Source organism: Strix aluco, chromosome 5, assembly GCF_031877795.1.
Source record: "Strix aluco isolate bStrAlu1 chromosome 5, bStrAlu1.hap1, whole genome shotgun sequence".
Lineage (NCBI taxonomy): Eukaryota > Metazoa > Chordata > Aves > Strigiformes > Strigidae > Strix > Strix aluco.
In genome coordinates, this window is record NC_133935.1 from 58,389,489 (window position 1) to 58,402,687 (window position 13,199).

Genomic DNA, 13,199 nt, shown 5'->3' on the forward strand with positions numbered 1-13,199 from the left:
AGGTGAGGAGAAAACAGGAGCATCCCTGTGCCAAGGTGTTTCTTCTTGGTTAATTCTAGGCAGCTTCCTGATGAGCACACACAGGATTTGGTACCTTTTCTGAGGTGCCCACTACTCTGTGCACTGCTTACATGTAAGCGCAGCACTATGAACTCCATTTTGAAGACCAGAGAATCTATGTGTAGCAACACCTGCCTTGTAAAAAGCCAACTCTTACATACAATATGGCCTGAAGCATCTCAGGCAAAACTGAGCATCCTCATTCAATTGTTTCAAGTATCCTGTTTTTGCAAAAGCTCCGTAAAATTATCAGGAACTTTGTTTTACCAAGACCAAACAGATTAGCAAAAAGCATCTTACAATGACTTGCAACTATAGATTGGAGGAAACAGTGCCAGTTACTGAATTAACTACCACAGCTTTAGATACATTCCTTGTAAGCCTATAATCTAAATACCTCCCTCTGTCTGGACTTGTTTAGGTGGAGCTATGTAGTGGTATTACAGAAGAGGAGAGCTGGCATATTCACCTCCGAGTCAAACCAAGTACTATGTGAAAAAGTCTGGAGAATGTAATGTACAACATTTGTCTTAGGTTATTCTTTTTCTTAAAAATTGTCAGCTGCAATGCCAGCCACTGTAGATAGAAAAATTAATGAGCACAAGGAATGGTACAATAATCAGAACTCTTATCCATCAGTCACTGTCCTAATTTTTCTTCTGTGCAGGAAGCCAAATTAGCTGACTGTTTAAAATGCTAATACTTGCCCTTTACAAATATTATACAGAAAGAGAGGGAAAAAAATCATGACATACAGCTTTTCAAGTACACGCCTGGCATAATTAGAAAGAGACTACTCTGGGCAATTATTGTGACTTTCCTATGCAAGCTGCATTAATGTTTAATATTTAACCCACAGCACAACTTTCCCCCTTGCTTTTCAGTTAGTGGTAAAGCACCTGCACAGACATAGAAAATTTTCTTTATTCTAGTTTAATTTAAAGATTAATTTCAGAAAGATGATATTCATTTCAGTGACTGTATCTGAACAGATGGTAAAAACTTCAGCCTGCTTGGAAAAAGAATTAGTGTAATTAAACATTTTAAACAAAATCAGCATTCTCCTTGAACTGTGAGAAGCAAGGAAGCTGCTCTTGTTTTTGATAGTTTTACTTGGACATACTCAGTTTACGCCTCCTTGTCTGGAAGAACCACTGGACTTGAGAGTGGTAGGAGAAGAAAATGCTTAAGCCAACAACCTTATCACTGCAATTCCAAAACCAAACATATATGCCTGTGACTGCATGGACATGTCACTGTTTTCAGAACAGACAGTTTTGAAACTTTCATGAGGAACAGTTTTCAGTTGAAAGAAAAAAATTGCCTGTAGTGCAGAAGGAAAACATGGGTATGGCTGAGACAGTCCTCTCTTGGCCTGAGAAAGAGCCACATATGTAAAGCATCATTTGCAAATCTTTTACAAAATTTTTTCTGCACTCCACTACAGAGGTATTAATAAAGGTTGAATTTTTGTATGCCAACGTATGCAAATACATACATCTTCTCACAGGTGTGTATAGAAGCACACATACACAAACAACTCCAAAGAATAGTATATTGCTGTGGAAGACTAATTAAGAAATACTAAATAATCTAAAAAAGATCCTGGAATACTTGAAAGCAGTACTATGGATCAATGTGTAAAACCTTTATGTTTTGAAAAAGTTGACTTGGTTTTTTTTCAAATTTGTGTTAATATGTAAAGTTTAATGTCTTTTTAACTAAATTTAATTCTATTCGTTTTGAACAGTTTGTCTCACTAAAAGTCCTACCCAGCTACTCTTCCACAGAGGTCCAAATCCTCGTATTTTTGGAAAACACAAAATTTCTTGCCTTGTAAGAACATTCTCCATGTGGTAAAGAGCTGCACCACAGATTACAACTGGGCTAAAATACATGGTTTATCAATATGGGATTTTCTTCTTTTAGGACTTTACTAATGTAAACTCTTTTCTGGTAAATGACATGTTTGATCAGTGGTGATTCCAAGAAAACTCATCCTCTTTAGAGGAAGAAACCTAGATGTTCTACTTACACACCTCACATTTTCATAGCTATTGAATTTGCAAGCTCACAGTAGTGACCTTAGAGAAAAAAAAAATACTGTGTTCTGGTAATTCCTGTTTAACCATGTCAAGAACGACATGGTTCAAGATGTGTTTCTCTGTTATTTGCCTTAACTCTTCCCAGCAAAACAGATTTAACTCTTTCCCAAAGCAAGCTATAATAATATTTAATGCAAAAAAGACAACAAACAAGTGCTAGACTACTCATGTATCAGAAATGACAAAGGTAGAAAATTTTCTGGGTACAGGCATATGTAGGTCATCAATCAATCTGGTCACTCTAGAAATATCAACAGGGATGTGTCCAAAGAGTTACACCCAAAATACCAGAAGACTGGAAGAAAGGCCAAGAGGAACAAAAATACTGCTAGCCTTTATCAGCAGGAAAACTGTCATCTGTTTCTTTTTAGACACCCAGTGTAGTTTTCTACAAAGATGCAGAAGTAAATATGGAAAAATAGAAGTAAAGTAAGGCCTTAACACCCACTAACTTTTCACAGGAGCTAGGAAGATAACTGCTGTTGACAGCTTTTAACATCTCTGTAGTTGTTACCTATAAGAAGAGCTGAAGTTTAAAATCACTGAAATAGAAAAAGGTTCTAAGCAATCTATACCAAAGCCTCAATTCAGAACCATTTCAGACATCCTATCCACATGTGATCCGCAAATATAATATATTACCTGCATTCTCTAGAGAGGCAGGCAGAGACCAAATGCATCAAATACATTTGAAATTGTACTAAACATCTGTGCCTGGGCAACTTCAATCAACCCTTGTATGTCTGATGATTCTGTTTTCAACAAAATACAAAAAATATCTCCCAATTTTAGCGAAAGCACAGCTTTAGTGTCAGTTGATTTCTGCAGTGGTGGGAGCTAATGTGTTAGTTGCTCAGGCCCTTGCAGCACAAAATGTGTAAAACTCCCATGCTAAACTACTCTCATTTGTTTCCAAGCAAGCTCCAGATAACAGAAAATGTTATCTAAGAAGTGTCCTCCTCATTTTTAGATGTTTGAATAGTTATTTCCTGTGTTCCATCTAGTTTCAATGTGTTAGCTAGCACCACAGCTTCCAGCATTCATCATCTTCATCTGGTAGACAGAAATCAGTAATTTTCACAGGATGTACAGTTTACTCTGCACATTAACATAGTCTAGTGCAATACTAATTTTCCCAAGAGGATTTTAAAAGGACCTCCTTCTAGGGATTGACTCAGGGAAAGTCTACTTATATTTTTCTGTTTTAAAGAGATAAAACATTAAGGGCAAAGAGACCAAGATGCTGATCTCCACAAGACCTTTCAACTTCATGATGACTGAAATTATACTGTACAAGTGTTTGCCTGAGCTTCCTATCATGGTCACTGGGAGCTTATATTACTGCCCGATGTCTTTCACATCAGTATTCCTGTGGTCTAAGAAATTTATTATTCTATCTGTGTATAACTTAACTCCCTGTAAAATTTAACATGTAATTTTCATTGCTTTTATAGCCAAACCAACTCATATGACTTCTAATACTGAAACTGGATTTGAATAAAAAAAACTAACACTTTTACAAAAGCAAACAAAAAAAATTGTCATATGGCTGAAAGTAGATTTACAGTACCAAGAAATTCCCCAAGAGTCCCTTACATGGCATTAAATAACTCTCTTTAATTACATTCATTCGTCTGGATCTTCTGGTTAGGCTGTCCTAACCAAGATAGTGGGAGGAAAATGGAAATGATGCTACCTGGTCCCCAAGCAGTTTGGAAAATGAAAATCATTAAGTTAGAGCATCCTTAAGATTGCTCTATGAACATATCATCATCTACCCAGAGTATCAAAGGTCTGATCAATCAGCTGTAGGGAGAGCTAACTGTTCTGGAAGGGAGCACTGTGGAGGCTCACAAGGGAAAGGGTAAGCTGTTTTTGCAACCAGAATGAAGCAAAGCAGACAGGATCCAATACTTCTTATCCATTTCTTTGAGCTCATCCTTTTAAAGTACAATCACTGAAAGCATTTAAAAAAAATGTTCTAAGATCTCTTCCTGTATTTTGCAGCATCCCAAAATATTTATGCATATCCTGGTAGTTTTTGCAGAGCCTTCATCATTGCAATGTGTTTATCTTGCATGTCTTAGAGATGGTAAAAGTTACTGTTTCTACTGAACTTCATCAGCCAATACCCAAACAGCTCTCAAGAGAGCTTTTGGTGAATAAATTAACACTTACAAGAATTCTTCAAATCTCTTCTATTTTAACTCATTTATTTCAAAATTAGTTCATCTCAAATTTAATACTCGGTCACTTCTATGGGTTTCACTTAGAACAGAAAAAACAAATGTCAGACTCAACACAATACAGCAGTTTTGTCTTCCACACAGTAAATAACTATGCTCTTATATACTTTATGCACCAAGTATCACTCACATTTATGTAGCCTTTTTATGCTACATTAAGAAATGGAGGTTCGAAAGTGCTGAACTAGCAAGAGTTACAGAAATAAGACTTAATGGATAAGTGATAATCTGTTTGCTGAACTGCCCCCAGAGGAGAAAAAGAGGAAAAAACCTAACTTAGTAAAGCTTTTTCCTTTATAATTACTTAAAAAGTATAAGACAAACTTCCTTCACAGACATACTGCCAGCAGTAGATCAAAACAAAACTATATTTTAAGAGTCTTTGTCTCTAAAAAACAAACCACTAATTTTAACTAACTGTATTCTTGTAAATGAGCAGCTTGTACAGAGCAGTGCTTCAAGAATGCTTCTTCTGGAAGCACTACTCAGAGCAACACTGTTCCCTTCAGCACCTGCTGGCCTGTGCACCAAGCACACAAGTTGAGTTCCTTATCTGCAGGCAGCCCAGAGTAACCTTACCTGGGTTAGTGTACAGGTGACTCTCTACAGTCTTCCCAATACTCTGCAGTTTAACAGCTTGAAGAGACTCATCACCATGCATGACTGTTGGCAAGCTGCCCAGAGTATCATGAACCAAATTTGCCACTTCTCTTACATCAAAGAGCTTCAAAAGTTCAGAGTACACCGATGGAAATGAGCTGAGAAACACAGCCTAGAGAAAAAAGGCAAAAATGGACAGTCAGATATTGCAGTATAGCTTTGACATTTATAGAATTTAAATAACTGCAGAAATTTATGTAACTGTGGAATAATGCCCGGTTTTACATTTCAAGGGTAGTTGGTAGCTTTAAAAATGGTTATATTTTCAGAAGAAATATCCTCACATTCCTTAATGGGCTTACACTTGTGACTATTTTCCTTTGCACATTATCTAAGGACTGTTCATTTCACCCAGTACAAAGAGAAAGTAAAAAGTTCAACTTAGAAGAAAAATATACTTTACAAATTCTTCATGATCTATGTGTGAGAGGAAATTTTTAAAAGGGTAACAGAAGCTAGCTGATAGCAAAACAAAAAGATTTGAGTGGAGTTGTTTTGGTTTGCTTTGTTTTAGGGTAAGTAATATAATGTCCTCCTTATATAACATTTTTCAAATAATGAATATTTTTATTTTGGAGTGAGACAGCATTGGCATTCTTGGTTCACTTCAACAATCCTAAAATCAGGTTAGAAATTCATTGGTGGGTATAATGAATATGGAAGCAAACACTGTAAAAGAAAGGAGGGCAATGCCAGAGAAAGGAAGCTAGAAATGACATTCCCTGTTTCCTCTCCAAATCCTGCTGATTGAGAAAAGCTGCTCATACCTCAGATCTTCTTCACACTGGTGTCAGAACAGATGACATACAAGGTTAAAGATACTAAAGAATTCCAAATGTGGTTGTTTATATCATTTTGCTATTACCTTTTCACTCCATCTGCTTACATGATATGAGATGGAAGAACCACCTCTCTGCTCTGTTCTCTCTGATTTGCCATTTTCTTGGAAGTAAAATTTTCTACAGTTTCAGAAACTAGTAATTCTTAACAGGTCTTAAACACCTTTGGTTACAGAAACAGGAAAAGAGGATGATATAACTATGAGCTGTACAAGTTGGTAAATCTATGGCACTTAATGTAGAGAACTGTCTCCTGTGTTTTGCCTCTGCTTTAGCACTAATCAATTTCTGTAGTCTCAACTGAAATAAAGAAAACAGCTGAGTATTAAAACATACATTTAATCAAGACTTAAAAGTTTTCTGTAAAGCAAGAAAACTCTGATAGTCTTTTGTATGGCTCAAATTCTTCAGTTCCAATGTGGTTAAACTAAGCTGTAAAATGCACAAAACAGAGAAATTACTTTGTATCCAGTAATATAATAATTATAATATAATTATAATTCAAAATTAAATATTAGATTTCACATTATCTATGCCAAGCCTATGTAGAAGCTGCTGGTATGAAAATTTCACACTATAGGACAAAAGAGATGAGGATGACCTGAAAATGCCATTTTGCTCTAGCAAAAACATATTTTCTTTCCTGGGAATATAGGTAAGGACATGCACACATTTTCTGTATTGGATGTGGAAGACGGCAGTAAGCAAGGCATGCTTGAAAACTTACTTGTAGTTGGGATAAAGCACTAGCTCCTTTGCTCTCTTGGGAAAGGAAGAAGCGTACTGACATAAGAAGCTCTTGAATACAGCAGCGAAATTCCTCCTCATTTTGTCCACCAGTGGCAATAGAGAATAACCTTCGAGACTGAACTATATATTTAAAGATATATTCCTGCGCCTACGAAAGTCAAAATCAGAGATAACTCATAAAAATGAACCAGCTCATCGTTAAATAGAACACGCACAATGATTCTATCACTCAAATAATGATAAGGGTCTGAAACAGGACACCATGTTATTTAATTTTGGCGAATCTTTCTATTGAAACACTAACAACATTTCAAAAGCACGTACTACAAACTGCTCTTCCCTTGACTTTCATAATCTCTACAAACCAAGGAACATTTGTTTTTTTAACAAATGGAAAACTGAAAAATCTCAACACTGCCCCTGTTCCCCCATCCCATGTATGTCTTTGGCTACAGAAACACATATTGCATAAACTTTTTAACTCTTCTTGGAGTTTCTCTGCCTGTTAAAAGTTGTTTTCCTGTCAACTGTCAACCAGATAATACATCAAAAAAAATGTAAAAGCTTAAATTAAGTTGCAAACTAAAAATACAGCCCTTTCTTATTATCGAGACACCTAAGTTAACAGCAGCACAGAAAAGCACAGAAGGGTACCATGTTAATATGTTATTTCCAGAGTGTAGCACCTGTCCCAAATGTGATTATTGTGTTGTACAACTCAGCCTGACTCCATGCTGTGCTCTGTTGATGGTACAAAACAGGACAACAAGAGCAACCAAAACCACCACTGTCAGTAGAATTCCCTGATGTCAGGATTGAACCATTAAGTCACCATGCCTGCCTGCCATTTAGATTCAGTTATGTGACAGATGTTAATACCACCAATGCAATCTATATTTGACTTCTTAGATCTACCTCCTACTCATTTATATCCTCATTCAGTAAGGAACATAAAGCTCCAGAGTCTCGAGGTAGTAAGCTGTATTGAGCAACTTAGTGACAGAAGAGAATGATGAATAAACTGCACTGAAAAGTCTGCAGCTCCCTAGAATTAGTACCACCATTCCATCACTTATACATACTCGGCTTCATTTCCTAAGTTAAACCTATTGGTACTGTACGAATATATCATTCAAATATATAATCACCTTCAACAACTTTTATTACCTTTAGTACTTCCTGTATGTGCTCGTGCAGCTCCACTTCAGTGACTCGATCAATATGCCACTTTAATACTTTTATAAGATCTCTAGAATAGCACATCAGAAAGTATTATAACACAGAAGTGGGAGAGGGTTAACTTTGCACATAAAATGCAAACCAATAGCTGTCATATGAGAAACACTACCAAAATAAAAAATATATGACTAGATTTCACTAATCACTACAGGCCCAATATTACACTTAATTTTTCAGGCTCCTGAAAGCCACCTAGTAGGTCGCTGATGAACAGGAAATAATACCAGCATTACATATGCAGCAGAATGATTTTGACAGGGATATACAAGCTCAGTTAAGCCAGAAGAGTCCCTGCCAGCATGGACTACCCCATGCATTGGTTTGCAGTCTCATTAAACAGTACCGGTTTTAATGAAAGTCTAGGCAGTAAACAAATACAGAGAGTACAGTAGAATAAGTGACATTAGTGCGCTGCTCTACACAGACAGTGAACACAGCTGCAGCTGGATGATGTTAAGGCTCCTGTTTTTCAAAGTAATTCAAATAAAGAAATCCACTGAAGAAAAAGATTTAAAAAGGAAGACAATGTTAAAGCATTAGCAAGTAACCTTTCTGGTAACTTATTTTACTCTTTTTTAATGGCCTAAATCTGAGCATTCATACAGGCATTGTATTTTATTTTTAATGATACTGTTTATTTTAACCTCTGATTGACTCTGCTTCATTGACCAATAAATGTCAGTATACAAATCAGATAGAAAAAGTACAGACTTCACCTGTATGCAAGTGCTCCTGCAAAATGACTTTCAATGTAAGTGTCCATTACTGGCTTAAAGTGGTGAAACTTGCTGTCCTGCAGCAAATTTATTATATGAACCTAAACGTGAGGGAAAAAGAAAAAACAAAAGCTTTTCTTTTTTTACTTAGTTCTTGAACAGTGTTAAGCATTATCACAAAATGAAACTTACCAAACAATCAAATACTTTTGACCCATATTTTTGAGAGTTTTCGTCTAAAATCCCAAATAAAGTGTCCAGTGTATCTTGAAGAAACTGGGAGAGAATAAGAGACAACTTGTTATTAAATAGGTATTTTTGTGAGACGCAAATATATTATTTCCTTCATATTATCTAAAAGGATAGAAAGATATATACCTTCACTATTTCTGAACCATCAATTTCTTTCAATTTTGAGAGGCACCCTGCAATTTTGTCTGGGTGGGTTCTCCATTTCAGAAGGTCAAGCATATCTCCTGCAAAAACAAAATGCAAGATTAAAGTTGGAAGCAAATCAGCATTTCAGACTTTAAATTCTACTATTACAGTTCACTCAGCAAAACCTGGCATCATTAAACCAAAAGAAAACATCTCAAGATTTGCTATAATATGATCTGCCCAACAATAAATTTTCATTCCATCCCGTAACTGCTCCACCAATAGAAACATAAGAATATGGTACTGGGTCACTAAAATCAGTCTCCTGTGACAACTGTATCATGCAATCTTGTTCAGATATTTGTCAACCAGCATCTTAAGAAAAGTAGCTATTTTGCTGTCTCTTGTCCCATTGAAGGATGCCTTCCAGAGTTGTCCTCTGACAGCTAAAAATAGTCTCCTAATTACTAGTTTGAATATATTTAAAATACTCATCTTTCTATGTCTTTTTAGAGAACAAACACAATAACTCTAAGGTGCTGATTTATTAATAAGCAACACAATCTCTTCTGGAAAATAAACTCTTCTGAGCTAAAACATACCTGAGTGTCCATACTTCCTCCAGTTTTAATTCATTCTCCTTCTGCTTTCTTGACCAAAATGGTAACTACATTACGGATGAGATTACATCACTGTTTTCGATATCGTTAGCAAGCTCATATGTCTGATGTAAACACCTGACATATATGTTCTAGAATTTGGCGGGTTTTTTAGATACATCATATTGGTGACACAAATAGGTCTTTCTCCTGTTTAACACTGTTCAACTCCCTGGCTACAGCAGAATCCCCAAGAATCTTCATTAGGGTATGATCCTGCCTTTCGTACCATTAGATTTGATCTAATTTCTACTCTTTCTTATTAATTATTTAAATCAAAGTTACCTTGCTTTGCCTGTATCGTATTTTGATTTTTGTCCCTCTGAACTGATGAGCCCTTTGAACTACATATTAGCAGCAAATTTCATTAACAGGCTCACCAGTGTCTCAGCTTTTAGTGAAGTAAATCCCATCCCCACCTCCTTCCATCCCTTTAAAAAAGGAAATCAATCCCATGCCTAATTCTTCAGATCTAGTAGTATTTTCCTTCCACTCAGGAAGGAAATTCCTTCCACTACAGTGCGACCTGCTAGGTCCCTTTTAGTCTTTATTTACCAGTTTTAAAATTCTTACTCTAATCTGTATCTTTTCTAATTTCCCATGTGGTGTGTTATTGAAGTCCAGATGGTTTAGATCTGCTACGCTTCCTCTGAAGAATAATAATAAAAAAAACTTTTGAAAAGAAAGATGATTAAGTTTATTCTGGCATGATATGCCTTTGATAAACTCATCTTACAGCACATTCCATTTAGCTACATGTCCATTTTTTCATTCATGATTTCTTTCAAATATTTGCACAAAATTCATCGGAGGGTGATGGCGCAGTTAACATATCTGCTCTTCCACCTGTCTTAAATGTAAGTACTATATTTATTACTCTTCAGTGATGTGTTATTGCTTTCAGCTTCAGAGATGTACTTAAAAAACCACCTTGCTATGAGATTGGGAATTTCATGTCCCATGCCATTCAATATCCTAAAATAGAGTTTTGCAAACTTGCTTTTCAGCAGTTTTCATTTGATCCTGACCCTTGTTGAACTCTTGACATGTTGCTGTTATTTTTCTCCCTTCTGCTGCAGATGCTCTGCTTACTCCTTACATTTTCTGCTCGTGACTCACTTGCTCACGTCTGCAGCACTCCTTTCAAGTTGTACTCAGTAAAAGTTCCACACAATTTTGAACCTTTGAACTAAATAACTCCCAAAGCTCCTTTACATTCAAGTTTACTACTTTCACGTTTCACTAACCAGCTTTCAGAATTTCTCAAAGCCTGGCTGTTTGATGCAGAAAACCTTAACCAACATCCAACCCTTCCATCAGTTTAAGCTGAACTACTGTCTAGTTGGTCACTGTCCAGCATTGTCTTAGAAGGATCCAGTTCTCTGAAATGTTCTCAGTACTTATCAAACTAAGAAGCTAATAGCAAGTTCTCCTCTTGGTTCAGCAATGATTTGGGTGCTTTCTATCACAGACTGTTTTCACACTCAAATAACATTTGAGCCCCACCCATCTTTGTGTCATTTCTTTCCCAGTTTACTCCAGGAAAGCACCTCTCTCCCACAAGAAGAAATTAAGGAATATTTCTGTGTTTAATGACATTAAATAAATCTCCACCTATATTTAAATCTTGTCAGAGTGTTAATGGCAAACACCCTACATGCTATGCCACTAGTACTTTGCTGCCTTAATTGATTTTGGTGGGCACGAATTGGTTTTATGCATTTATACTTTTTTTTTTGTTTTGCTTCACACTCTGATAGTATGGAATGTTTTGGATTAAAAGAGATCCTTGAGTTGCACTAAGAGTGCTGAAGGGTCCCACACATGCATTCAGAGACACATCCCAAAGACAAAGGACAAATGATAGGTCTTATTATTCCTTCTGTCAGGAATTTTCAAGAAACAAGCATTACAAATCCAGTGAACTGCATTTTTCTTTCAGATAATTAAATGGACTTCTACACTTTATTCCATTTAAGCCTCAGCCTGAGTTGTGGCATAGTGAGACTAGCTGAAGCTGTCTGTTCATAGCAGGAAAAACACTTCTTTACAGGTTTCCTGAAGGAACTTGGTGGAAGATAGCTGACGGTCAATATTAGGGATTTGTGGGGGATTAATTAAAGGAGAAAGCAAATGTAAGACACTCACTTCAAAGCACTTATTTCAAGGGAAATGCTAAGAAGGAAAGACATTGCTGAGATAACATTAGCAAATAGCCCAAGCATAAATGACACACATAGAAAATCTGACATGTGAATCACAAGAGAAAGGGATAGCAATGTGTCATGTATTAAGAGAAATGAGAATATAAAAATGTCCCCAAAAAAAGGCCCACTAGGAAAACATAGTTTTGGAAAAGGAGAAAAGTCAATGCTGCTCATAAATTTTGCTGAAGAAGAAAAACACTTCCAGTGCCTTCTGTTAATCATGATCAGATTTGTACATTTAAAATAGGCTACACCTGACCAACCATTCTTACCAAACAAAACATTTTCCTTCTCAAAGTCCATAATTTAAATCCAAAGTGCTAGGTTTAATAAAAGGTTTAGAATCATGTGTGTAAGGAAGTGGTTTGGGATGATCTTTCCATCCCTCTCCTATAAATCCTGAGACATCAGAAACTGGCCTGGTGTAGCACTACTGCACTTCAAAAGAAACATTCTAGACCTGGCAGTCTGCATTTCTCTTCCAACAGGCTCTTACTGTGGTTTCCAACACTCCCTCCAAACTGGGGTCACTCTGGAAAGCTGCCCCCTGTGACTTTGGTTTTATTAATCACTGGTTTGGCTTTTTTTAAATGCAGATCAAGGGATTACACCTCTGCCTTGCAACAGACAGGCTGTATGGCACGTTGCTCCGCTGATGAACAGCTGTTTACTGGGGTTGTGCCAATCAGGGCTGAGAAATGAATGGATGCCAACTTGCTAAAATATTCTACCTTGCTGGATGGATCCTGAGTCTCTGGCAGGCAGAGATCCCTCCTATATGTCAAATAATAAGTAAGACTGTATTGATAACTACTCAGTAGAAAAATACTATGTTCTCTCTTGCTCTTTTGGGTTTTTTAGGATAATGAAATGCAACGACCCAGCTAAGAATGTAATATACAAAAGCGGGTATACTTCTTTGTTAACATTAACTGATTAAGTATCCAGGATCAAAAGTCAAGCTAAGGAAAAGCTAATTGGCAGACACATTAGATAAGGATGTGTTCTTATGAGATATGTTGATGAACGCACAGACTCTTCTAGCTAGAAGGTCTCTGAAAATTGTTTGGAAATAATCCTAAAGACCCCTCCAAAGTACCCAGGGTAAGGAAGTTATGGATCCCAACAACTGGGAGTCAGCCTCCTTCACCCAGTCCCCATAATTTTAATATGCATGAGAGCTGATGGCATGTGGGAATAATCAATGAGAGAATGACAGCTGAGTAAAACTTCCCAGCAAGCTAGTAAAGCTGTGACCTAATTGAGTCACATCCTTTACAAGTCTGGGTTTGGGGTCCTCCCCCACCCCATGGCCAGACCAACAGCATAATTTTCAATCC

General features: G+C 36.7%; 1 protein-coding gene across 1 annotated transcript in view; it reads right to left on the reverse strand.

The window, feature by feature from the left end:
- The window catches only part of DOCK4 (dedicator of cytokinesis 4), a 255,555-nt gene that overhangs the window by 74,737 nt on the left and 167,619 nt on the right, over window positions 1-13,199 (reverse strand). The window contains exons 18-23 of the mRNA XM_074827524.1: window positions 8,994-9,091; window positions 8,808-8,891; window positions 8,616-8,716; window positions 7,828-7,909; window positions 6,638-6,808; window positions 4,991-5,183 (exon numbers count right to left, since the gene is read on the reverse strand). Of these exons, the coding sequence (XP_074683625.1) occupies window positions 4,991-5,183; window positions 6,638-6,808; window positions 7,828-7,909; window positions 8,616-8,716; window positions 8,808-8,891; window positions 8,994-9,091 (729 nt within the window). The remainder of the gene's footprint in view (window positions 1-4,990; window positions 5,184-6,637; window positions 6,809-7,827; window positions 7,910-8,615; window positions 8,717-8,807; window positions 8,892-8,993; window positions 9,092-13,199) is intronic.